The 27,557-nt window shown below is 45.7% G+C and overlaps 2 protein-coding genes across 2 annotated transcripts in view; both read left to right on the forward strand.

Moving 5' to 3' along the window:
* The window catches only part of LOC149440459 (uncharacterized), a 200,408-nt gene extending 176,956 nt beyond the window's left edge, over window positions 1–23,452 (forward strand). The window contains exon 13 of the mRNA XM_089658510.1: window positions 21,807–23,452. Within this exon, the coding sequence (XP_089514636.1) occupies window positions 21,807–23,007 (1,201 nt within the window). The 3' untranslated portion in view covers window positions 23,008–23,452. The remainder of the gene's footprint in view (window positions 1–21,806) is intronic.
* LOC149440469 (uncharacterized) lies at window positions 15,542–18,835 on the forward strand. Its single transcript, XM_089658583.1, has 4 exons — window positions 15,542–15,752; window positions 17,703–17,802; window positions 17,889–18,012; window positions 18,128–18,835. Exons 3-4 carry the CDS (start codon window positions 17,928–17,930, stop codon window positions 18,691–18,693), a joined length of 651 nt encoding a protein of 216 aa, XP_089514709.1. The 5' UTR covers window positions 15,542–15,752; window positions 17,703–17,802; window positions 17,889–17,927; the 3' UTR covers window positions 18,694–18,835.
* Window positions 23,453–27,557: the final 4,105 nt, after the last annotated feature.

Raw genomic sequence — 27,557 nt, forward strand, 5'->3', positions numbered from 1 at the left:
TGAGCACTCCTGAATTTTGTACTTTTAGAAACACTTTATAAGGAGATCAGAGATCACTAAAGACTTCAACGTTGTGTCTGGCTTCCTCTGCTAGGAGAGAGAAGGAGGTGGTGGTGGAGTCCCTGCTGGTTGGGTCCCCCTAGCAGCGTAGTCTGATCTCCCCTGACCTTCAGCAGAAGCTTCCATAGAGGACATCGTGGTGAGAGAGAAGGAGGGGGGCACTGCTGGTTGGGTCCCTCTAGCAGTGTAGTCTGATCTCCCCTGTCCTTCAACAGAGGCTTTCATTGAGGACATCATGGTGAGAGAGGAGGAGGGAGGGTCTTTGCTGGTTGGGGCCCTCTAGCAGTGCAATCTGATCTCCCCTGACCTTCAGCAGAAGCTTCCATGGAGGACATCATGGTGAGAGAGAAGGGGGGGGGTCACTGCTGGTTAAGTCCCTCTAGCAGTATAGTCTGATCTCCCCTGACCTTCAGCAGAAGCTTCCATGGTGGACATCATGGTGAGAGAGAAGGAGGGGGAGTCACTGCTGGTTGGGTCCCTCTAGCAGTGTAGTCTGATCTCCCCTGACCTTCAGCAGAAGCTTCCATGGTGGACATCATGGTGAGAGAGAAGGGGGGGGGGGTCACTGCTGGTTGTATTCCTCTAGCAGTGTAGTCTGATCTCCCTTGACCTCCAGCAGAAGCTTCCATGGAGGACATCATGGTGAGAGAGAAGGAAGAGGGGTCACTGCTGGTTGGGTCCCTCTAGCAGTGGAGTCTGATCTCCCCTGACCTTCAGCAGAAGCTTCCATGGTGGACATCATGGTGAGAGAAAAGGGGGGGGGGGGTCACTGCTGGTTGGGTCCCTCTAGCAGTGCAGTCTGATGTCCCTTGACCTCCAGCAGAAGCTTCCATGGAGGACATCATGGTGAGAGAGAAGGAGGGGGGGGTCACTGTTGGTTGGGTCCCTCTAGCAGTGTAGTCTGATCTCCCCTGACCTCCAGCAGAAGTTTTAAAGTAGAATTCCAGGATAACCCTAACTAATCTTAAAAATACTCCCTCAACCCCCCTAACACCTAGGCCTGCTTACCTGTGTAAGGAGGATGTATACACTTACCTGTTTTCATGCTGCTTCGATCCAGTCGTGCGTCGGTCAATAACCGGCTACATAGGAGAGGAGACAGGGCTCAAGAACGGCTAGTAAAGCTTGGAGGGGTGGCATGGGAGGAGTCAGACTGAAGCCAGGGAGAGAAGAGAGTGATCAACAGCTAGTAAAGCCTGGAGCGGTGACATCACCCATAGGCTTCAATAGCCCATCCGATGTTTGAGTTCCCTCCTCTCCCCTGCAGCAGCTCTAACTGACACAGGGATCATGTTACTGACGCGATTTGCCCCACCCACAGGGCTTAGTCATAGAGGTCCTTTACAGTTGTGGCCAAAATTATTCAACCCCCACTGAAATTGAGTGTTTTGGCCAGTTTGACATTGCTTTTGATCATTCAGTCATCTTGCTTACATTTACATTAAAGAGGCACTTGTAGGTCAGACAAATATAACATAACAGTTATAATGAAATAACCACAAATGTCTTTTCTGTGCTCACAGCATTATCAGTTTTATTCAACCCCCAAGTGACATTCAATCTTAGTACTTAGTACAGCATCCTTTTACAGTTATAACAGCTTTTAAACGTGAAGCATAGCTTGACACAAGTGTCTTGCAGCGATCTACGGGTATCTTCGCCCATTCTTCATGGGCAAAGGCCTCCAGTTCAGTCACATTCTTAGGCTTGCGCACTGCAACTGCTTTCTTTAAGTCCCACCAGAGGTTCTCAATCGGATTTAAGTCTGGTGACTGCGATGGCCACTCCAAAATGTTCCAGCCTTTCCTCTGCAACCATGCTCTAGTGGACTTGGAGGTATGCTTGGGATCATTGTCCTGTTGAAAGGTCCAACGTCTCCCAAGCCTCAGGTGTGTGACGGACTGCATCACGTTTCCATCCAATATCTCCTGGTACTGAAGAGAATTCATGGTACCTTGCACACGCTGAAGCTTCCCTGTACCTGCAGAAGCAAAACAGCCCCAAAGCATGATTGACCCTCCACCATGCTTCACAGTAGGCAAGGTGTTCTTTTCATCATAGGCCTTGTTCTTCCTCCTCCAAACATAGCGTTGATCCATGGGCCCAAACAGTTCTAATTTTGTTTCATCAGTCCACAGAACACTATCCCACAACTTTTGTGGTTTGTCCACATGGCTTTTGGCATACTGCAGTCGACTCTTCTTATTCTTTGGAGACAGCAAGGGGGTACGCCTGGGAGTTCTGGCACGGAGGCCTTCATTACGCAGTGTGCGTCTTATTGTCTGGGCTGAAACTTCTGTACCCACATCTGACAAATCTTTTCTCAGTTCCTCAGCAGTCACACGGGGACTTCTCTCCACTCTACGCTTCAGGTAGCGCACAGCAGTCGAAGTCAGCATCTTCTTTCTGCCACGACCAGGTAGCGTTTCAACAGTGCCCTTTGCCTTGAATTTGCGAATGATGCTTCCTAAGGTGTCTCTTGGTATGTTTAACATCTTTGCAATCTTCTTATAGCCATTGCCCTTCCTGTGAAGAGAAATCACCTCTTCTCTTGTCTTCCTGGACCATTCTCTTGCCTTCACCATGTTTGTAACCACACCAGTAAATGTCTAGAAGGAGCTGAGTATCACAGTCATTTTAAAGCTGCCTAATTGGTGCTTATTATGCTTGATTGCTGCTCGGTGACATCCACAGGTGTTTTCAATACCTGATGGAAAGCACCTGTATGAACCTCTGTTCTTCAGAGTGGTAGTCTTTAAGGGGTTGAATAATTGTGGCAATGAAGAAACCACATAAGAACCATTTACTACTGTATTACATAAACAATTGATGTCATTTTAGTTGCATTTGGGTAGTTACAACGTCCTTGTAGGATTTGATTCTGAATACAATTCCAAATGTACACTATAGTCCCTAAACCCCTTTACAGCATTGGGGGTTGAATAATTTTGGCCACAACTGTACGTCTAACCCCCTTGGGTGGGTAAAAACATGCCAGAGGGGCGTGGCATGGGAGAAGCCAGAATAAAGCCGAGAGAAGAGAGCACTCAACAACAGCTAGTAAAGCCTGGAGCGGTGACATCACCCATAGCCTTTTATAAGCCCATCTGTTGTTTGAGTTCCCTCCTCTCCCCTACAGCAGCACTAGCTAACACAGGGATCACGTGACCGACGCATTTCAACCCACCCACAGGGCTTAGTCATAAAGGTCCTTTATGACTAAGCCCTGTGGGTGGGGCAAAACATGTCAGAGGGGCGTGGCATGGGAGGAGTCACACTGAAGCCAGGGAGAGAAGGGAGTGCTCAACAGCTAGTAAAGTCTGGAGCGATGACATCACCCATAGGCTTCAATAGCCCACCTCTTGTTTTTATTTCCCTCCTCTCCCCTGCAGCAGCACTAGCTGACACAGGGATCACGTTATTGACTCGTTTTGCCCCACCCACAGGGCTTAGTCACAGAGGTCCTCTATTATTAAGCCCTGTAGGTGGGGTGAAATGCAACAGGGGGGCGTGGCATGGGAGGAGCCAGACTGAAGCTGCTTTTACTTTCTAAACCTGGGCCGTTTTCATGGAGTGCAGCGTTCTACCTCCTTTCTCCCCCCATGTGTATTGATCCAGGACTGACTGTTTAGCGCGTTTTGCCCTGGTCATAGGGCTTAGTTATAGAGGTTCTCTTTGAGTGGGCACTGTGGATGGGACAAAAAGCGTCGGAAGCATGGCCTGGGAGGAGCCAGACTGAAGCCTCATTTACTTCATACATGTGGGCTGTTTTCTCGGAATGTGGTGTTCCATCTCCTTTCTCCCCTGTGATCCGGGACAGACTGGCGCGTTTCACCCTGTTCATAGGGCTTGGCCATAAAGGTTCTCTATAACTAAGCCCTGTGGGCAGGGCGAAACACATTGGGGGGAGGCATGGTTTGGGAGGAGCCAGGATGAAGCCACTTTTACTTTCTACAATTGGGCTGTTTTCTTGGAGTGCGGCGCTCTGTCTCCTTTGAGCCGGGACGGGTTCTTTGCACTCCGACGCACAAGAATCAATACGAGTCATGGGAGCATCAGAGTGCTTGGAGCAGTGCTCGAAGTTTGTCCGGTTCATGTTCACATGAGCAGGGGAGATCAGATTACGAGGCACCGATGACTGTGCGGCAGCCCTGCTATAAGCCTGTACAGGCAGCTGCATTTTCCTGAAGAGCACCACCTGCTGCCAGAAATTGATAAACATGACATTTTCAGATGTAGCATCTACTTTTTACAAAAAAAAATGTGTTTTTTTAGTAAAAAAAAACCTCAAAAATATGTTTTTTTTAACTGATTTTATCCTTGGTGAGTTTTTTTTGTTTAATTTAAATATTCATTTTTCATATAAAATGCATATTTCATCATTACTCTCATATAACATACAAAACCATCAGTTATATCCCTTTCTATCTTTTATTCCCATTTCCCCCCACCACCTATCTAACACCCCCACCCTCCCTGAAACCACCCTCCCCCCAATGATAAAACCACCCACTCTGCATTTCTCCATTACATCTTTTCCTAAGTAAGGGGTACTTTCACATATCCCTCTCTACTGCTTCATATATTTCACCTTGGACACAAAATCTTCCCATTTTCCCCATCTCCTGTAATATAACCCCATCTTGTCTTCTTGCATATAATACAGTTTCTCCATCTTACATATTTGGTTCACTCTTTCTACCCAATCCTCTTTTCTCGGCACCTCTAAGCTATGCCAAAACTTAGGTATTAGACCCTTTGCCGCATTCAGCTTACATTCTCATGTGTTAGTCTATATATTTTCCTCTGTTTGTCTTCATCTATCTCTATTCCCAAATCCCTTTCCCATTTTACTATGTACGTTGGCTTTGTGTGAGTGTCTAACTCAGTGAGAATCTTATAAACTTTTGCCATGCCCCGTTTCCCATCTCCACGTGCTTCCAACAACCTCTCAAACAAATTCCAATCCTTTCTCAATCTCAAAGGTTTCGGAAGACTCCCGACAAAGTGTTTTAATTGGTGATATCTCCACTCATCTATCTTAATGAAAAGTTCCCTTTTGTCCTTTTTCAACTCCTTAAGTGTTCTCAACTCCTGTCCTACCATAATATCCCTTAGTTGAATATCCTCCTTTTTAAACCATTTTCCTGTGCTCTCCTCCCTACCTGGAGGGAAATACTCTGTGTTCCTCGTTGACATTAGTTGTGAATTAAAATCCCATTTCATAAACTTGTGCAGTTTATCCCAAACCTTTAAAACATTTAATGTATAAACACTTGTGGTATCTTTTAATCCTCTATATTGTGCTGGTACCCATATGATTTTACTCAAGTTAACCCCACTTAATTCATTTTCAATCTTAACCCACCTTTTCCCCTCTGGATTGTGTGTCCAGTCATAAATTCTTGCTAGAACTACTGCTTTATAATACCTCTTAAAATTTGGCACTCCCAATCCTCCCCTCTTTATTTCTACTCAGCAAATCATAAGATATTCTAGGTTTTTTATTCTTCCATATGTATCTTATTAACATCTTTTTAATTACCTTAAAAAAAACCTCCGGAAGTTAAATTGGGATCATCTGGAATTTATATAGGATTTTAGGTACAATTATCATTTTTATCAGATTTATGCGCCCTATCCAAGACGGGTTACCTCCTCCCAATTTCTTTAGTTCCTCTTTAATCTCATTTAAAAGTGAGATATAGTTTGATTTATACAAGTTCGTATATGAAGCAGTGAGTTTAACCCCTAGATATTTTATCCCTCTATCTTTCCATATAAAAGGGAATTCTTTTTGTATCTTTTCTTTTTCACTATTTGGAAGGTTTACATTTAAGATCTCAGTTTTTGTTGGGTTAATTTTCAAATTTGATAGCTCCCCATATTCCTTTAAGCTCTTCATTAAATTTGGGAGTGTTATCCTAGGATTTCCCACATAAAACAACAGGTCGTCCGCAAAGGCTGCCACTTTATGTTCAATTCCTCCTATCTGTATTCCTTTTATGTCCATATTTTTCCTAATTGTTGCCAGTAAGGGTTCCAATGACAATACATACAGCAATGGGGATAGTGGGCATCCCTGTCTTGTTCCATTTGACATCCCAATAGGTTCTGACCTCTCTCCATTAACCAAAATAACCGCAGAGGGCTCTTTATACAATTTTCCTATCCACTCTCTCATTCTAATTCCCAATCCTAGAGTCTCCAGAGTGTCCATCATGAAGCTCCAATCTACTCTATCGAATGCCTTTTCAGCATCGATTGAAAGTGCCACCACCGGAGTTTTCCCGTTCCTCGCTTTCTGGATAAGCAACAAAGTTCTAAAACCATTGTCTCTACCCTCCCTCCCTGGTACAAATCCCACCTGGTCCCCCTGGATCCATTCTGGCATTAAATCTTTCAACCTATTTGCTAAAACCTTTGCATATAACTTAGTGTCTATATTCAAAAGTGAGATTGGTCTATAGCAGTGGTCGGCAAGCCGCGGCTCGCGAGCCACATGCGGCTCTTTACCCACTCTAATGCGGCTCTTCTGTGTGCCGGGCGCCTGCTCCCCTCCCTCCTCTCGGTCGGCCGCTCCCCTGCCTCCTCTCGGTTGGCAGCCCCAAAAGTCCGCGCGGACCTTTTAATCCGGCCCGCGGATGTGGCTGTCAGGATGTGTGTAGGCGGGGCAGCGTGCCGAACGTGAGGGGAGGGGAGCTAGGCTCCTCTCACAGTCCGCCCTGAAGACCCGAACGGCGCGGGAAGACAGCGAGAGGAACGCAAAAGGTAAGTGAATTGACACGGGGGACTTGGCTTACTAGAAGGGGGGGGGGGAATAGTACTGTGGGGGATGAAATACTATATGAGGGATGAAATACTATATGAGGGATGAAATACTTTATGAGGGATGAAATACTTTATGAGGGATGAAATACTATATGAGGGATGAAATACTATATGAGGGATGAAATACTATATGAGGGATGAAATACTATATGGGGGGATGAAATACTATATGAGGGATGAAATACTATATAAGGGATGAATTACTATATGGGGGGATGAAATACTATATGAGGGATGAAATACTATATGGGGGGATGAAATACTATATGAGGGATGAAATACTATATGGGGGGATGAAATACTATATGAGGGATGAAATACTATATGAGGGATGAAATACTATATGGGGGGATGAAATACTATATGGGGGGATGAAATACTATATGAGGGATGAAATACTATATGAGGGATGAATTACTATATGAGGGATGAAATACTATATGAGGGATGAAATACTATATGAGGGATGAATTACTATATGGGGGGATGAAATACTATATGAGGGATGAAATACTATATGGGGGGATGAAATACTATATGAGGGGATGAAATACTATATGAGGGATGAAATACTATATGGGGGGATGAAATACTATATGAGGGATGAAATACTATATGAGGGATGAAATACTATATGAGGGATGAAATACTATATGAGGGGATGAAATACTATATGAGGGATGAAATACTATATGGGGGGATGAAATACTATATGAGGGATGAAATACTATATGAGGGATGAAATACTATATGGGGGGATGAAATACTATATGAGGGATGAAATACTATATGAGGGATGAAATACTATATGGGGGGATGAAATACTATATGAGGGATGAAATACTATATGGGGGGATGAAATACTATATGAGGGATGAAATACTATATGAGGGATGAAATACTATATGGGGGGATGAAATACTATATGAGGGATGAAATACTATATGAGGGATGAAATACTATATGGGGGGATGAAATACTATATGAGGGATGAATTACTATATGAGGGATGAATTACTATATGAGGGTCGAAATACTATATGAGGGATGAAATACTATACGGGGGATGAAATACTATACGAGGGATGAAATACTATACGGGGGATGAATTGCTATGGGGGATGAATTACTATATGGGGGATGAATTACTATGGGGGATGAATTACTATATGGGGGATGAATTACTATGGGGGATGAATTACTATATGGGGGATGAATTACTATATGGAGGATGAATTACTATATGGGGGATGAATTACTATGGGGGATGAATTACTATGGGGGATGAATTACGATGGGGGATGAATTACTATATGGGGGATGAATTACTATGGGGGATGAATTACACTATGGGGGATGAATTACTATATGGGGGATGAATTACTATGGGGGATGAATTACTATATGGGAGATGTATTTTCAGTTTTAAAAATGTGGCTCTCAAAATAAATTTCAATCATGGTTTTGGCGAGATTTGGCTCAGTTGAAAAAAAAGGTTGCCCACCACTGGTCTATAGCTAGAGCACTGAGAAGCATCCTTCCCTTCCTTCTGAATAAGCACCACATGGGCCTGCAAAGATTCTCGCCTCATCTCCATTTCCCCACCCAGGCTGTTCATATATTTCTTCAATTTAGGTATTAACAATTCACTATATTTTTTTTTTTAGTAGAATAAACCATTCCTCCCTTGGGGTTTCTTATTTTTTCTATATAATTCCTGTTTTTCTTTTTCCTCAAGGCTCTCATCAAATATTTTCCTGGTCTATCTCCCCATCTATACCTCTCACTTGCCACTTTATTAAAAACTCTTCTCCTCTCCTCTTCCATCAGTATCTCTAGTTCTTCTTTCTTTTTTATTAACTTCTGTCTTATCTCTTTTGTTATTTTATTTTTATGTATCTGCTCCAGGTCAAATATTTCTTTTAACAGGCCAGTAAGTTTCTCTCTTCTTTCCCTTTTCCTTTTTGCCCCGGACGCAATCAATATGCCTCTTATGTAGGCTTTGTGGGACTCCCATACTGTAACCACCGACACTTCACCTGTCTCATTCTCCTGAAAAAATCTTTCAATCTCTTCCCGAATCTTCTGATCAATCTCCTGATCCAGGAGAAGAGCCTCATTCAACTTCCATCCTATACCACCGGTCAACCGCCTCCCCCACCCTAATTTCAATGTAACAGGGGCATGGTCTGAGAGAGACATTGCCTCTATCTCTACTTTAGCCACCATCTCAATAAGTTCATGGGCCACCAATATATAGTCCCGTCTCGAATACATCTCGTGCGCATTAGAGAAGAAGGTATAGTCTCTCTCTTTTCCATGTATTATTCTCCAAATATCCACCAATTGACACTCATGCATCACCTTCTTTAAAGTTCTCAGAGACCTACCTCCCTCTCTCTGCGCAGAAGAGGTCGTATCCATTTGTGGATCCATACAGAAATTCAAGTCCCCTGCCACTATCAAGCGCCCCTTTTTGAAGGCCATCAATTTTCTCAAAACACCTTTCAAATATAACTCCGGTCTCTTATTTGGGCAATAAATATTTGCAATTGTACATTCCATTTCTTGCAACCTACCTCTCAAAACAAAAATCTCCACTCAGGGTCTATTTCTCTTTCTTCCAGCTCAAGCCTTATGTTTTTTGCAAACCCTATTGCTACTCCCTTAGCTCTCTTAATTGGGGAATCTGCGGAAAACCATGATGGATAATTTTTAGAATTCAACTTAGTATTTGACTTAATCTCAAGATGTGTCTCCTGCAAAAAGAACACAGAAGCTTCTCTATGTTGCAACTCCTTGAATAGCTTAAATCTTTTCCCAGGACAATTCAACCCATTTACATTATATGTTATAAACCGTAGATCTTCCATACTTCTTGTATCTCTTTTTTTCTCCTCAATTTCCCCTTTCCCTCCCACCCATCCTCCCCTGTTACTCCCCTCCCATCCCCCTCCCCCCAAATCCCACCCCCCTACTACCCCTCCCATTTTTAGGCCTCTAATTTGCCTATTAATCACTTGTGGGTCTATACCAGGGGTGGGCAAACTTTTTGACTTGAGGGCCGCAATGGGTTCATATATTGGACCCGGGGGCCGGACCAAGAGTAGATGAATGATGTGTATGTGTCATCCATAGTAAGTATAGTAATATTCCCCCATAGTAAGCATAGTAATTAATCCCCCATATAGTAATTCATCCCCCATAGTAATTCATCCCCCATATAGTAATTCATCCCCCATAGTAATTCATTCCCCATATAGTAATTCATCCCCCATAGTAATTCATCCCCCATAGTAATTCATCCCCCATATAGTAATTCATCCCCCCTATAGTAATTCATCCCCCCTATAGTAATTCATCCCCCATATAGTAATTCATCCCCCATAGTAATTCATCCCCCATAGTAATTCATCCCCCATATAGTAATTCATCCCCCATAGTAATTCATCCCCCATATAGTAATTCATCCCCCATAGTAATTCATCCCCCATATGGTAATTCATCCCCCATAGTAATTCATCCCCCATATAGTAATTCATCCCCCATAGTAATTCATCCCCCATATAGTAATTCATCCCCCATAGTAATTCATCCCCCATATAGTAATTCATCCCCCATAGTAATTCATCCCCCATATAGTAATTCATCCCCCATATAGTAATTCATCCCCCATAGTAATTCATCCCCCATATAGTAATTCATCCCCCATAGTAATTCATCCCCCATATAGTAATTCATCCCCCATAGTAATTCATCCCCCATATAGTAATTCATCCCCCATAGTAATTCATCCCCCATATAGTAATTCATCCCCCATAGTACTTCATCCCCCATATAGTAATTCATCCCCCATATAGTAATTCATCCCCCATAGTAATTCATTCCCCATATTAAGTCCCCAAGTCCCCCCTGTGTCAATTCACTTACCTTTGCTCCGCGCGTTCCTCTCGCCGTGTTCCCGCGCCGTTCGGGTGTAGCATGAAAATCTGTCTCCTATGAGGATCTGTCCCCCTCGACGTATCTGCGCATGTGCCAGTTTCAGGCATTAGCAGCCGATCGGCGATCTCCGGCACATGCGCAGATATGTCCAGGGGGACAGATCCTCATAGGAGACAGATTTTCATGCTTCAGGGCGGACTGTGAGAGGAGCCTAGCGGGAGCCTAGCTCCGCGGGCCGGATTAAAAGGTCCGCCGGGCCGTATACGGCCCGCAGGCCGTAGTTTGCCCATTGCTGGTCCATACCCACCCTTGATTGAACTATAGGGCTAAACTCCACTCATGAACGGCTCTCCCTCCTTCCAACCACCCCAATTACCCTCCGTCTATCTGTTTATTTCTATTAACTTTATCTTTCACGGTGCGTGAAGAGAGAAAAAAAAAACATGAAGCCCCCATGAGACGTCATCTGGAGGAAATGTCATCAGGAGGAAAAAAAATGGTGAGGGGACCAAAAAAAAAAAAACCCTGCACCTCTCTACTACTCCTCATTTCCCCGTTCTAACAATCTGCCAATCTTCCTTTCCCCTAACATCCATTTCTCCCTCTTCTTCCCATCCACTAATAACTGTTCTATGTAATTCCAGTCTATCACAGAAGTCTCTCAGGTCCTCTGGAAATCTCAGATAAGCTGTAACTCCATTCTTCCATCCGATTAAACACTCTGGGTTACCCCATCTATAATGTACATTCCGTTCTTTCATTTGATCTAGCAGGGGTTTCAAAGATCTCCTTCTCCACAAAGTCTCAGGCGATAAGTCCGCAAAGATCTGAATGTTCATTTCTCCATACTTGATAATTGTTTTTCCTTTGATCCTTCTCCCAATCTCCTCCTTATCCCCATACATGTGCAGTTGAGCAATTCTATCTCTTGGTTTTTCCTTCTCCTTTCCTTGATGAAACTTTCCTGATCTATAGACTCCCTCCAACTTAACTAACTCTGTTTCAGGTCTATCCAGAATGAAGTTAAACATTTTACAAACTGTTTCTCTCAATTCTCCTCCTTTAAAGATTTCTGGGATTCCACGTATCCTAAGGTTGCTTCTCCTATCCCTATTTTCTTGTGCTTCCATCTTATACAGCAATTTTGTCTGAGTGTTCCCAATAGTAGCAGTCCTTTTTTCTAAAACTGAGATATTTTGGGTATAATTTTTAACTTTTCCCTCTGTTTCTTCCACTCTCAGTAACAAATGCCCCAAATCCTGTCATATGGTTGTCATTTCTTGCTTTTAGGCTTTTTCCAGGTTTTTGAACATTTCTGCCATTTCTTTTTTATTCGGTATTTGTAAATCATTTTCCAAGCCCTTCCTTTCTATGTTTTCTGACATTTGTTGGCTACTACTATTCAGACCCAACGATAGTCTAGGGCTGTTTTCCAGGCTAATTTCCATTTCCCCTTTTTCACTTCCACCTTGGGACCTTTCTGGAGTCACATTCCCCTGGGACGTATGTTTTTTAATCGTACCCGTCTGGGACCCTTTAAGCCCGCTTCCTTTAGCGCCCTTATTCTTCATCTCTTCTGTGTAGCTATTTCTCTTTAATCAACCTAGAGGGAGACTTTAGGATATATATTAGGGTGCCAGTATTGGTCTGTTCTTTATCAGTTAACAGTTAACCCTTCCTTTCCTCTTCTCTTCCAGAGCCAGTAACCTCTTATCTTCTTCCAAAGTCTTAATCCCCCTGCTCTCCTTTACAAGATTTTTAAATACTCATCCCACAGTCCAAGCCACCATACATTCACAGTTAATTATCGCCCTGGGCCGTCTTCACTCACCCTCCTTCATGGAAATCTCCTGTGAGCTGGTCCCAGGCCACGGCTGTCCGCCTCTCTCCCGCCCCCCTGGACTGTGTCTCAGGGGGATTCCGTTCAGGGTCCCTGCAGTCTCCTGCCTTCTGCCGATGGATGTCCGACCGCTGCCTCTGCTATCCGGCGGGTTAGGGATTAGACCGACATTTCCCTCTCCTCTCTGAACGCCGGCCGGCTTCTCCCCTTCCCAATGCTCCTTTGCGGCTGACCACGTGGTCACGCCGCGTCACTCCGTCACCTCGGCAACCCCACCGCTGTCTCTTGGATCACCGAGGGATCGTCTCCTGGGGATCGGGACCCGCTTCCTCTCCTGCCCTTCTCTCAGCTCCAGCATCTCACGACCAAGGCTCAACTAACCCAGGTGAAGGTGAGGCTCCACGCACCGTTTCCTGAGGGTTCTCGGGGTGGTGGCTATGGAGGTTGCAGGAGTGCACTCACATCATGCTCTCCTGCACCCTTATCCTTGGTGAGTTGATTGACAAAAGTGTGCCTTCAGATTTGTATTAAATGTTTTGTTTTTTTTCAGTTGTATTCTTTTATACTTGTGTCTCAGTGTTTTTGGTTATTAGTTATTGAACGGACTCTCCCCCTTCTCATAGACCTCATGACGTCTGTAGTATACTCCAATGATAAGTCCATCAGTCCATAGACCCATCTATCATTCCTCCCATAATTCCTCCTGCGCACCATCACCTTGTTGGAACAGCCGACTCTCCCCCTTCTCATAGACCTCAGGACGTCTGTAGTATACTCCAATGATGAGTTGATCAGTCCATAGACCCATCTATCATTCCTCCCGTAATTCCTCCTCCGCACCATCGCCTTGTTGGAACAGCCGACTCTCCCCCTTCTCATAGACCTCAGGACGTCTGTAGTATACTCCAATGATGAGTTGATCAGTCCATAGACCCATCTATCATTCCTCCCGTAATTCCTCCTCCGCACCATCACCACCTCCAACCACAAGATCATCTTTCTTCCTCACTTTCACATCACATCTAATGTAGAGAAACCCCCCTTCATGTTTTTTATGTCTCGTGTCCCTCTAAACAAGAGGATCAGCATGAATACAAACAGCCCAGTCTTGGGAGGAGTCAAGCCGTGTTTCTGGAACACCAACTCCATTCTCATCACTGAAAGCAGCAACATCTCGCTGTCCTGGTCAGGGATCAGGTTTGGAGGCCAGTAGCTATAGCAGTAGAGAGGCTCCCACCGGCCAGCAGGATAAGTACTGGAGCTCACCCGAGGTGTAGAGTCTAAGCACTCACCGGTGTTCACCAGAGCTCCTTATGGTGAGGATGGGTTTTGCTGGCTGTTAGTACCAGCTCATCGTCCTCAGGATCGCCCCGCCAGGAGGTTCCCAAGCCGAGGTTGGGATTAAGCAGAAGCATAGTCAGTAGTAGTAGATGCAAATAAGCAACAGGAGATCTGCAGAAAAAATAGGTGAAATAGATGACAATGGGCTGCAGGAGAGCTGCAGAAAGGGGTGGGGGGGGGGTTAAATAGATGCCAATATTTGTAGGAGATCTGCAGAAAAAGGGGAGGGAGTGAAATAGATGACAATAAAGTGCAGGAGATTGTCAGGAATGGACTCATCACTGGTGGTGCTGTGGTTCACTTGCTCTGTGGGCTGCAGTACCAGCTCCTACCAGAGGGTGCTTTCAGCAGCCAGGGTTTCACTCCTGCAATCAAGCCATCACCTGAGGCTGATTGCAGGAGGTCTATTTAAGCAGGACCAGGCCTGCAATCAGTGCCTTGGTGTTTGTTTCCCATGAGCCCCTGTACCTGGTCCTGTCGTCTGCCTGCCTGGTTTCTCTGCTTGACCCTGACACTGATCGAACTCCGCCTGCACCGACCCCGGCTATTCCTGACCATTCTCCTGCCTGCTCCTGTTGTACCTTGTCTACCCGATTATTCCTGACCCGGCCTGCCTGACCACTCCACCTCTCCAGCCCTGACGACACTTGTTCTTATTTATATTAGTTTAAGGTTTGGTTTTGTTTGCACTGCGTTTCGTTATTTTGTTGCGGCTCTTAATAAATTCAATTATTTCATTTCTGAAGCCTGCTGTTCCCTGTGTCAGTCCACACATTTCTGGTCATACCTGGATCCCTAACAGAGATCTACAGAAAAGAGGGGGATAGATGCCAATAGGCTGCAGGAGATATGGAGAAAAGGGGGGGGAGTGAAATAGATGACAATAAAGTGCAGGAGACCTGCAGAAAAGGGAGGGGGGATAGATGCCAATAGGCTGCAGGAGATCTACAGAAAAGGGGGGATAAATGCCAATAGGGTGCAGGAGATCTGCAGAAAAGGGGGGGGGGGGGTGTGAAATAGAGTGCAGGAGAACTGCAGAAAAAAAGGGGGGGGGGAAATAGATGTCAATAGGGTGGAGGAGATCTGCAGAAAAAGGAGAAGGGGGGGTAAAATAGATGCCAATAGAGTGCAGGAGATCTACCGAAAAGGGGGGGTGAAAAAGATGATAATAGGGTGCATGAGATCTGCAGAAAAGGTGGTGGGGGAAAAAGATGACAATAGGGTGCAGAAGATCTGCAGAAAAAGGGGGGGGGTAAAAAAGATGACAATAGGGTGCAGAAGATCTGCAGAAAAAGGGGGGGGTGAAAAACATGACAATAGGGTGCATGAGATCTGCAGAAAAGGTGTGGGGGGGTGAAATAGATGACAATAGGGTGCAGGAGATCTGCAGAAAAGGGGGTTGGTGGAATTAAATAGATGCCAATAGGGTGCATGAGATCTACAGAAAAGGGGGGGGGTGAAATAGATGCCAATAGGGTGCATGAGATCTGCAGAAAAGGGGGGGTGAAATAGATGCCAATAGGGTGCAGGAGATATACAACTGGGGTTACAGTTCCTCTGAGCTCCACAAGGTGGCGTTCTCACTTCTACCCAGAGAGGAAGTCTTTATGGCAGACAGGAAGTGGTGTCAGGTACAGACAGGAAGTGATGTCAGCGTATAAAATAGGTTCCTGGTGAGAAGCAATTTTGAGGGAAGTACGAGGGAGAGAAGACGTTGCTGGAACTGGCAGCAGAGGAGGTAATAAGACCTTTAAGGAAGGTTTGAGGTTTAGAGGACAATTAGACATTTGGTATGTCCCCTTTAGTGCAGCCAACCTCGCCAGATACTGACCTTCGTCCTCCATCCAGAGATCTTCACTGTGTGACCTGATCTGGAGCCACACTGCCGTGGTTGGCCTTCCCGAGTCTTCATCATCCTGCACCATGGATCTATTCTTTGCTATGAGGAGAGTCATACTCTGCAGGACTGCTGGAGGCCACCATGAATACAGCTTCCAACACCACTAAATGGAACCATGACTCACATACATGGATGACAAGGACCCAGAAGGGACGTATTCTGAAGCAAGGCTGTATGGTTCCCAGTAGGGTAGTTTGATGGAGGATGTAGTAGGTTAGACAAGGTGGGGGAGGTTCCAGGTAGGGTAGCTTGATGGGGGACGTAGTTTAGGCAAAGTGTGGAAGTTGTCGGGTAGGGTAGCTGGCTGAAGGACGTAGGTTAGACAAGGTGAGGGAAGTTCCAGGTAGGGTAGCTTGATGGGGAATGTAGTTTAGGCAAAGTGCGGAAGGTGTCGGGTAGGGTAGCTGGTTGAAGGACGTAGGTTAGACACGGAGGTTAGACAAGGTGGAGGAAGTTCCAGGTAGGGTAGCTTGATGGGGAATGTAGTTTAGGCAAAGTGCGGAAGGTGTCAGGTAGGGTAGCTGGTTGAAGGACGTAGGTTAAACAAGGTGGGGGAGGTTCCAGGTAGGGTAGCTTGATGGGGGACGTAGTTTAGTCAAAGTGTGGAAGGTGTCGGGTAGGGTAGCTGGTTGAAGGATGTAGGTTAGACAGGGTGGGGGAAGTTCCAGGTAGGGTAGCTTGATGGGGGACGTAGTTTAGGCAAAGTGTGGAGGTGTTGGGTAGGGTAGCTGGTTGAAGGACACAGGTTAGACAAGGTGGGAGAAGTTCCAGGTAGGATAGCTTGATGGGGGCTGTAGTTTGGGCAAAGTGTGGAAGTTGTTGGGTAGGGTAGCTGGTTGAAGGATGTAGGTTAGACAAGGTGGGGGAAATTCCAGGTAGGATAGCTTGATGGGGGACGTAGTTTAGACAAAGTGTGGAAGTTGTCAGGTAGGGTAGCTGGTTGAAGGACTTAGGTTAGACAAGGTGGGGGAAGTTCCAGGTAGGGTAGCTGAATGGAGGACGTAGGTTAGACAAGGTGGAGGAGGTTCTGAGTAGGATAGCTGGATGGAGGGTGTAGGTTAGATAAGGTGGGGGAAGTTCCAAATAGGGTAACTGGATGGAGGACGTATGTTAGAAAAAGTGGGTGAGGTTCCAGGTAGGGTAGCTGGATGGAGGGTGTAAATTAGATAAGGTGGGGGAGGTTCCAGGTAGGGTAGCTGGATGGAGGGTGTAAGTTAGATAAGGTGGGGGAGGTTCCAGGTAGGGTAGCTGATTTGGAGGGTGTAGGTTAGACAAGGTGGGGGAGGTTCCAGGTAGGGTAGCTGATTTGGAAGGTGTAGGTTAGACAAAGTGGGTGGAAGTTCCAAATAGGGTAGCTGGATGGAGGACGTAGGTTAAACAAGGTGGGGGAGGTTCTGAGTAGGGTAGCTGGATGGAGGGCGTAGGTTAGACAAGGTGGGGGAGGTTCCAGGTAGGATGGAGGGCATAGATTAGACAAAGTGGGGGAAGTTTGGGATAGTTTATGGTCCTTTGCTCTTGGTACTGCTTGCTTCAAACTGAGCATGGAGGATATAGGAGGGGTTATAGCCCCCATGGCCAGCCTGCAGTTTTGTTTTGTTTTTGTAAGTGTCCAATCCTCCAGCAGGCAGCAGTGCAACCCACTTTGTTCCCTTGTCTCAATGTGCTGCAAAAAAGATATAAAAGTACACAAATCCTGATGTTGGGCTTTAATCGAACTAAAACCCCATGGCAGAGGTGAGATGAATTTTTAGATTGTTCTTTGATCTTCTTGTTGATGTTTCCATACAGTTCCCCTCCTTCAAGCCCGGTGAAGAGGTAAATATCACACTAACTTAACCTCACCCCCTGACGCCTGAGAGAACAAAAAGTTTCCAAAAGTCACTGAGAGGTGAGCGGTGCCGGGAATTCTGGGACATTCTCCAGTAACAGACAAGGGATGTGTCTGGATGGTGACTGTATCATTGTGTGTGTCAGGTTCCTATAAGGTGTCAGGGTGTCACTGTCTATTTCTCCATGGAGGAGTGGGAGTATTTAGAAGGACACAAGGACCTCTACAAGGACGTCATGATGGACAATCAGCCGCCCCTCACATCACCGGGTAAGAGGAGACTTTATTGGAAAGGAGAGAGCAGTACAGAGGGTCCACCTAGATCCCCATCATCTGATAAACACATAGAAACAATGGATTCAGTCAGTGTGTGTGTTTCCTACAGATGGATCCAGTCATGGGAACCCATCAGAGAGATGTCCCCGTCCTCTGTATTCCCAGGATTCCACACAGGAAGGTCACACCATCCCTCATCATCATCAGGTAGGTGGATCCAGTCATGGGAACCCACCAGAGAGATGTCCCCGTCTTCTGTATTCCTGGGATTCCACACAGGGAGGTCACACCATCCCTCACCATCATCAGGTAGATGGATCCAGCAATGGGAACCCACCAGAGAGATGTCCCCGTCCTCTGTATTCCCGGGATTCCACAAAGGAATGTCACACCATCCCTCACCATCATCAGGTAGATGGATCCAGTGATGGGAACCCACCAGAGAGATGTCCCTGTCCTCTGTATTCCCGGGATTCCACAGAGGAAGGTCACACCATCCTTCACCATCATCAGGTAGGTGGATCCAGTTATGGGAACCCACCAGAGAGATGTCCCTGTCCTCTGCATTCCTGGGATTCCACACAGGAAGGTCATACCATCCCTCACCATCATCAGGTAGATGAGGAACAATCTCTAGAAGTTATAATTTATATGCAAACTTATTTGTTACCATAATGTCTTACTTCATATCCAGGGTGGAAACCTCGGGGATTTTAATATTATTGTTAAAGAAGAGTTTAAAGATGAGGATGAGGAGTATGGAGTGGTGAAGGAGTCTTCAGGAGGGCAGAAGGATCTCTTCAAGGATGGTATGATGAAACCAACTGAGAGACGTCCCCGTCCTCTGTATTCCCGGGATTCCATACAAGAAGATCACACCATCCCTCGCCATGATCAGGTAGATGATTACAATCACTAATAGCTAGGATTTATACACCAGCATGTTTCTTATAGTAAATACCTGATTATATATTTAGAATGGAAACCTCGAGGATTTAAATATTGTTATTAAAGAAGAGTTTAAAGAGGAGGAAGAGGAGTATGGAGTGATGGAGTTTTCAGAAGGACGTGTTATTAAGGATTCAACTGAGAGAAGTCCACGTCCTCTGTATTCCCGGGATTCCACACAGGAAGGTCACACCATCCCTCACCATCATCAGGTAGGTGGATCCAGTCTTGGGAACCCACCAGAGAGATGTCCCCATCTTCTGTATTCCCGGGATTCCACACAGGAAGGTCACACCATCCCTCACTATCATCAGGTAGGTGGAGTTGAGGGTTGGGAACATAAAGTGATGGAACACTCTGACATGGGGAGACGATGTGTGGACTCTACAAGATGAGATGTTCTATGTGATCTCACATCACAAATCCTTCTATGTTACAGATGTTATTTTCTGCCATTCTGTTGATTTAGGGTGAAGATCTGTATAAGATAAAAGTTGAGAGTGAAACAGAGGAGACAGATGTGGAGGATGATCATCAGTCTATGGAGGAGGCTGAAATGGGGACATTCGAAGAGGAGGACACTCCTACAGAGATCAGCAAAGGTGAGCCATAATATTTTCTTCTGCACACCGAATGGTCCAGAGTAGGGGTTTAGGCCTTCAACATCATGCTCTTTGTTAAAGAAGACTGGCTGCTGAATTGAACTCTCAATTTCTATTGGTACCCATCAATTTCTGACAAGGCTACATGAACTTCACCAAAGACCCAACAGATGCCTAGGTCTTGGTAAAGGGGAGGATCTGCCGAATTGAACTCTGATCCTCCTCCGTAGCATGAATCGTATGTCCCAGTGCCTAGGCTCATGGTTGTGTGAACAGCACATAACTCCCAATTTCTGTTGGTTCCCAACAATTTCTGACAAGTCTACATGGACTTCTCCAAAGTCCCACAAGAAGGTCTTGGACACTGGCACACAACTCCCAATTGCTATTGGTTCCCATTAATTTCCAACAAGTCCACCAGCAACCTAGGCTTTTGACAAGGTGTTCTATGCTAAATAGGGAAGGTCTACCGAGCTGAAATCTGATCTTCCTCTACTGAATTGAATCATGACCCAGTGCCTAGGCTCATGGTCGTGTGAATGCCACACAACTCTCAATTCCTATTGGTTCCTATTAACGTCTGACAAGGCTCCAATAACTTCTCCAAAGTCCCACCAGAAGCCTTGGCCTTGGACAATGTGCGCTTTGTTAAAGGAGGAGGGTTTGCAGAACTGAAATCGGATCCTCCTCTGTGCCTAGGCTCATAGTTGTGCACATAGCTCTCAATTTCTGTTGGTTCCCAACAATTTCTGACAAGTCTACATGAACTTCTTCAAAGTCCCAACAGAAGCCTAGGTCTTGGAAAATGGCACACAGCTCCCAATTTCTATTGGTTCCCATCAATTGCCAACAAGGCTACATGTACTTCCCTAAAGTTCCACCAGCAACCTAGGCCTAGTTCCTATTAACGTCTGACAAGGCTCCATGAACTTCTCCAAAGTCCCACCAGCAACCTAGGCCTAGTTCCTATTAACGTCTGACAAGGCTCCATGAACTTCTCCAAAGTCCAACCAGAAGCCTAGGCCTTGGAAAATGTTTTCCATGGTAAAGGAGGAGGGTCTGCCAAACTGAACTTTGATCCTCCTCTGCAGCAGGAATCATATGACCCAGGGCCTAGGCTCATGGTTGTGTGAACAGCACACAACTCTCCATGTCTGTTGGTTCCTATCAATTTTGGACAAGTCCACATGAACTTCTCTGAAGTCCCACCAGATGCCTTGATCTTGGACAAAATGTTCCATGTTAAAGGAGGAGGGTTTGCCGAACTGAAATTTGATCCTCCTCTATAGCAGGAATCATATTACCCAGGGCCTAGGCTCATGGTTGTGTGAACAGCACACAACTCTCAATTCCTATTGGTTCCTATCAACTTCTGACAAAGCTCCATGAACTTCTCTGAAGTCCCCCCAGAAGCCTAGGCCTTGGACAATGTGTTCCATGTTAAAGGAGGAGGGTTTGCCTAACTGAACTTTGATCCTCCTCTACAGCAGGAATCATATGACCCAGTGCCCAGGCTCATGGTTGTGTGGACAGCACATAACTCTCAATCATATGACCCAGTGCCTAGGCCTTGGACAATGTGTTCCATGCTAAACGAGGAGGGTTTGCTGTACTGAACAACACACAATACTCAATTTCTGTTGGTTCCCATCAATTTTGGACAAGTCCACATGAACTTCTCTGAAGTCCGACCAGAAGCCTAGGTCTTGGATGTGTTCTTTGTTAAAGGGGACCCAATGCCTAGGCTCATGGTTGTATGAACATCACACAACTCTCAATTTCTGTAGGTTCCACTCAGTTTCGGAAAGGGCCACATGAACTTCTCTGAAGTCCAACCAGAAGCCTAGGTCTTGGACGTGTTCTTTGTTAAAGGGGACCCAATGCCTAGGCTCATGGTTGTGTAAACAGCACACAACATTCAATTCCTATTGGTTCCTACCAATTTCTGACCTAGCAGTGATGTGGGAGGAGATGCAAAGACCTTTTTACCCCTTGACGTAAGTGGGGAAGAGCCCTGGCTGGTTGAGACACCCATAGAGAACGTTCGCTCACCAGACTCTAGCTGATCCAGGTTAAACCCTGGTTTAGGTGAACCGATCGACTTCCCATCCCGCGTTAATAATATTTTTATATATTTCCAGGACAAACCATCAAGAAACCCTCAAAGGATCGTCTCACTTTATCGCTAGACTGTAAAACCGAAAATGAGGACATCACAAAAGATGGTGCCGGAATTCGGGGGGAAAAGCCGCATGCCTGCCCTGACTGCGGGAAATGTTTTGCTTCGAGAACACTAGTTGGCAAGCATCAAAAATCTCATTCAGGCGAGAAGCCACATGCTTGCCCTGACTGCGGGAAATGTTTCGCAACTCGATCGCTAGTTGCCAGACATCAGAGATCTCACACAGGGGAAAAGCCGTATTCCTGCTCTGAGTGCGGGAAACGTTATTCACAAACATCAAAACTTATTAGACATCAGAGATCCCACACGGGAGAGAAGCCGTTTTCCTGCCCTGAGTGCGGGAAATGTTACCCGGTAAAATATGAACTGGTCGCACATCTAAAATCTCACACAGGGGAGAGGCCATTTTCCTGCTCTGAGTGCGGGAAATGTTTTAAAGAGAAGTCCCATCTTAATACACATTTACGATCTCACAAGGGGGAGAAGCCGCACTCCTGCCCTGAGTGCGGGAAATGTTTCAAAGAGAAGTCCCATCTCTACACTCATCAGAAAACTCACAGGGGTGAAAAACCGTATTCCTGTCCTGAGTGTGGGAAACGGTTTTCTGAGAAGTACCATCTTAACAGCCATCGGAAAATTCACACAGGGGAGAAGTTGCATACTTGCAGCGAGTGCGAGAAAAGCTTTCCTATGGCGTCCCATCTTTTAATACATCAGAGAAAGCACACGGGGGAAAAGCCGTATTCCTGCCCTCAGTGCGGGAAATGTTTTGTCAGAAAATCCCACGTCGATCGACACCAAAAATCTCACACTGGGGAGAAACCGTTTTCCTGTGCTGAGTGCGGAAAATCTTTCTCGCAGAAGTGCCACCTTACCAAACACCAGAAAGATCACACGGGTGAGAAGCCGTTCCCCTGCCCTGAGTGCGAGCAATGTTTTACACACAAATCGCTCTTAGAAAGGCATCACAGGTCCCACACGGGGGAGAAGCCATTTTCCTGCCCCGAGTGCGGGAAAAGCTTTTCAGATAAGGCCAAACTTGCTAGACATCAGAGACTGCACACGGGTGAGAAACCATATTCCTGCCCTGAGTGCGGGAAATGTTATCCACAGAAATCGGAACTTGATATACATCAGAGGTCTCACACCGGGGAGAAACCGTATTCCTGCCCTGAGTGCGGGAAATGTTTTACACAGAAATCTCACGTTTCCCGACATCAGAGGTCCCACACAACCCTGGAGGTGATTGTGTCCTGAGCATGAAAATCGGTGAACCAGACCGCGACATACACAAACCCGTGGCTGAGTACTCCCCGTCAAATGCTAGGAAAGGGGCGGGAGGGGCATGTCATTACGGGATTGGTTCTTCTTCCAGTGCAGTCTTATCTCCCCTGCCACTTAGCACACGTTTTACAGGAAAGAGTCATGGTGAGCAAGCAGCTAGATACAACTTTGGGGTGAAGAGTGTGGTGGGAGGGGGTGGTAAAACTACATGGCGCCAGTTACTATTCAGTACAGCTGAGCCTACACAAGCAGCTGCATTTGCTTGTAGGCTGCCACCTACTGCCTGACAGTGGTAAATCTGACATTTTCAGGGGTAGCATTTCATTTTTACGTAGGACTGTCTCAACACCATTTATTTTTAGCATGAAGATATTCCAGTTCATTTTATTCCTTTTTGAACAATAAAAGTGTGCCTTCAGATTTGCATCATTATCGTTTTTTTTTGGTTTGTTTTTCTTTTTTACTTGCATCTCCAGCGTTTTTCTTTTGTGACTATTGAAGAAGCTAGTACTTGCCCTCCTCGTAAATCTCAGGGTGTCCGTAGTATTCTCCAATGATTATTGCACCGGTTCAGAGATTCGTGTACCACTGGCATCACCACTGTAATTTCCATCTACCACCTGTACCATGTTAGTGACGGCCCCACCATGATTTCTGTGCTGCAACCGAGAGAACGATGGGGAACACACCGTCTGGACATGGGTTCCTCCAGAGGTTGCTAGGGGTTGCTTGAGCAATGATCAAGTTCTCCCTCAAGTTCACACAGACACCACTGACCTTTTTTTTCTATCTGAAAGGAGGCAATTCTTCCCAATGACTAAAAGTGTAAGGAGCATTCTTCCTCAACCAGAGTTCCTCCAGAGGTTGCTAGAAGTTCCTCAAGCAATGAGCAATTTCTGCCTCTCTGATAAAGTTCCACTTACAACATTGATCTCTTTAGCTATCTATAAGGGGGTTATTCTTCCCAATGATCACAAGTGTGAAGAGCATTCTTCCACAGCCAGGGTCCCATGGCTAAGGTTCCTTCAGAGGTTGCTAGGGGTTCCTTGAGCAATGATCAAGTTCTCCCTCAAGTTCACACGGACACCACTGACCTTTTTTTCTATCGGTAAGAGGGTAATTCTTCACAATGACCTCAAGTGAGAGGAGCATTCTTCCTCAACCAGGGTTCCATGGAACCCTAAGGTTCCTCCAGAGGTTGCTAGGGGTTCCTTGAGTAATGTGCAAGTTCTGTCTCTGAGATAAGTTCCCACTGACACCATTGATCTCTAGCTATCTGCAAGGGGGTAATTCTTCGCAATGACCTCAAGTGAGAGGAGCATTCTTCCTTAACCATGGTTCCATGGAACCCTAAGGTTCCTCCAGAAATGTCTATGCGTTCCTTGAGTAATGTTCACATTCTGTCTCTGAGATAGGTTCCCACTGACACCATTGATCTCTTTAGCTATCTGTAAGAGGGTTATTCTTCCCAATGATCACAAATGTAAGGAGCATTCTTCCTCAACCAGGGTTCCTCCAGAGGTTGCTAGAAGTTTCTCGAGCAATGAGCAATTTCTGCCTCTCTGATAAAGTTCCACTGACAACATTCATCTCTTTAGCTATCTGTAAAGAGGTTATTCTTCACAATGATCACAAGTGTAAGGAGCATTCTTCCTCAACCAGGGTCCCATGGAACCCTAAGGTTCCTCCAGAGGTTGCTAAGGGTTCTTCGAGCAATGATCAAGTTCTGCCTCTGAGATAAGTTCCCACTGACACCATCAATCTTTTTAGCTATCTGTAAGGAGGAAACCTTAGGGTTCCATAAGGTTCCTCCAAAGGTTGCTAGGGGTTCCTTGAGCAATGATCACGTTCTCCCTCAAGTTCACACGGACACCACTGATCTTTTTTTTCTATTTGTAAGAGGGTAATTCTTCGCAATGACCTCAAGTGTGAAGAGCATTCTTCCTCAATCAGGGTTCCATGGAACCCTAAGGTTCCTCCAGATGTTGCTAGGGGTTCCTTGAGTAATGTGCAAGTTCTGTCTCTGAGATAACTTCCCATTGACACCATTGATCTCTTTATCTATATGGGGGTAATTCTTTGCAATGACTTCAAGTGAGAGGAGCATTCTTTCTCAACCAGGGTTCCATGGAACCCTAAGGTTCCCCCAGAAGTTGCTAGGGGTTCCTTGAGTAATGTGCAAGTTCTGTCTCTTAGATAAGTCTCTTAGAATTAAAATTATGCAGCGCTTTTAGTAAATGTAATGTGTCCAGCCTGAGCGGCGTGCGGACACACACTGCCTGTACTCGCCGTTCCAAGGAGTCGGGTACGTGGTGACGTCAGTGCCCCTCCCCAACGCGTTGCGCCACAGGGTCACGTGGCTTCGTCAGGGGGATGTGATTGCATCCCCTGGACAAAGCCACGTGACCCTGTGGCGCAACGCGTTGGGGAGGGGCACTGATGTCACCACGTACCCGACTCCTTGGAACGGCGAGTACAGGCAGTGTGTGTCCGCACGCCGCTCAGGCTGGACACATTACATTTACTAAAAGCGCTGTATAATTTTAATTCTTGTAAGTGCAAATTGGCACAAATAAATATATTTTATACCAAGGATAAGGCACTATTCCTCTCTTTTCTTTTTCCTGGCACAAACGTGGAGTAATAGGGAGAAAGCACATAGAACCTGTTGGAGGGAGGACCCCACCCTTTGCTTTTCTAGCAGTTCTACTTATAGACTATCCGGGATTATGTGAATATTTATACTATAGCACTCTCAGTAAGTCCCAATAAGATGGGATTTCACCCTTGATTGGACTTTCATATTTATTGGACATTTATATTTAGTTAAATAATTATTGATATATATATGTATATTTTTTTTTTTTTCTTAATTACGTTTATGGTCCAGTAATGTGCAATTTAATGAATTGGATAATTGATTTATATTGAAGTAATTTATGCAACTGTATTTAGGTAACTAATCATTCTCATCAAGTCAGTATTTTAATCAATCCTAACACAGGTTTAATATAAGGGCGCGGCACCATTTTTTATCTTATTGTTCCTCCAGAGGTTGCTAGGAGTTCTTTCAAGGGTTCCTCTGTCTTGAAAAGGTTAAGAAAGGCTGCTCTTGACACTTGGAGTGATTGCCAACTCCGTGACTTCATGAACTCGTTGTCATAACCCTTAGAAACCCTGCTGTCATCTACAAATACATATACATAAATATATATATACTGCCGCTCAGCTCATCCACTCCACAAAGCCCCAACAACCTGTCCCAACTGTCATTATTTGGGAATCCGATCCCACTGGAGTATGAGTGGCAGACCAGGACCGGTTGATGCAGAGGGGCAAATGGTGGCTAAAGCCAGAGCGTTCAGGGTGTCTTCTCCCTTAGCAGTCATCAGGTCCCTGAAAAGGGAAATCCTGGGGACCACTGGAGTCACAGGAAAACATGAGAAGAGAACACAGGAGGTCTAGTTGTTAGCGTGTGGTGGCGTTGGACGGAAGCCGACATCTTCACACAGAGGGAAAGACCTGACACCGGAGCATGGAACAGATGAGTGTGACATTACCTTCCCACCCTTCCAGATTCTGATAGGCCCCCTGCCCAAAGACCACCTTAAGCACTGAGCCAGGGTTGTGGGAAAGAGGCCCTTGTCCTCATAAACGTGGACACGTCGCTACCATGTCACAATCTCTCTCCCACCCTCCTTTTTCTTGCTCCCTCTCTCAACCCACCTCTCTTTTTCTACCCATCTCGCCCTCACTCCCTCTCTACCCCTTTCCCTCTCCTCTCCTGTTTTTCTCTTCCTCCATATCCCTCCTGCCCTCTATGTCTCTCCCTTCCTCTCTCTCCTTTCTCTTTTTGCCCTCTCTTTTCTCCCTTCTTTTTTATCCTCCTTTTATCTCTTTCTCCTTTTCTCCCTTCCTACCTCCACTCTTCCTTCTTTTCCCCCCTCTCCTTTCTCCCCCCTCTCCTTTCTCCCCTTCTCTTCCACTCTCTGATTCCTGCTCTCCTTTTTCTCTACCTCTCCCCTGTTCTCGCTCTCTCTCCTCTACCCTTTCCCTCCTATTCTTTATTCCTCTCTGTATCTTTTCTTACATTTTTTTTGTAATGGTCCCTTATCCTGAGGTTTACTAGTGTCTGTGTGTCACTTGTGGCACACTAATAGGTAGAGTTTTATCTGCACACGGACTGCGGTATACACGTGACTACAGCAGTGTATACAGGTTCTGTTTAATCCTCCCCATTTAAACTACTCCCACCGTAAGGCACACATGGCCATGCTCACCATTCACTGCTCAGAACTTGGTTCTGGATTCTGTCCCAGGGTGCTCCAGGTCTTTCATAATCTTACTGGTAGGACCTAGAACACCTGATGGTGGCTCTGTGGTCCTTGGATCTGAAGGGTGTAGTTCCACTGTCCACCAGTGGGTGTCTCCCAGCATCCAGCAGGTTACAGAAATGACTTGAAGCGGAGCTCCTGCAAAAACTGTAGCTGCTGACTTTTAAAATACAGACAGTGTCCCTTGAT

The sequence above is a fragment of the Staurois parvus genome, unplaced genomic scaffold (genome assembly GCF_062004578.1).
Source record: "Staurois parvus isolate SC_StPar_1 unplaced genomic scaffold, SC_StPar_1.0 ptg001079l, whole genome shotgun sequence".
In the NCBI taxonomy this organism is placed as follows: Eukaryota; Metazoa; Chordata; class Amphibia; order Anura; family Ranidae; genus Staurois; species Staurois parvus.

Excerpts from the sequence above, each read along its gene's own strand:
- LOC149440469 (XM_089658583.1), top strand. The coding sequence starts at position 17,928 with ATGGAGGAGTGGGAGTATTTAGAAGGACACAAGGACCTCTACAAGGAC. Across the intron at positions 18,013-18,127 it reads GCCGCCCCTCACATCACCGG|ATGGATCCAGTCATGGGAAC; the intron begins GTAAGAGGAGAC and ends TGTTTCCTACAG.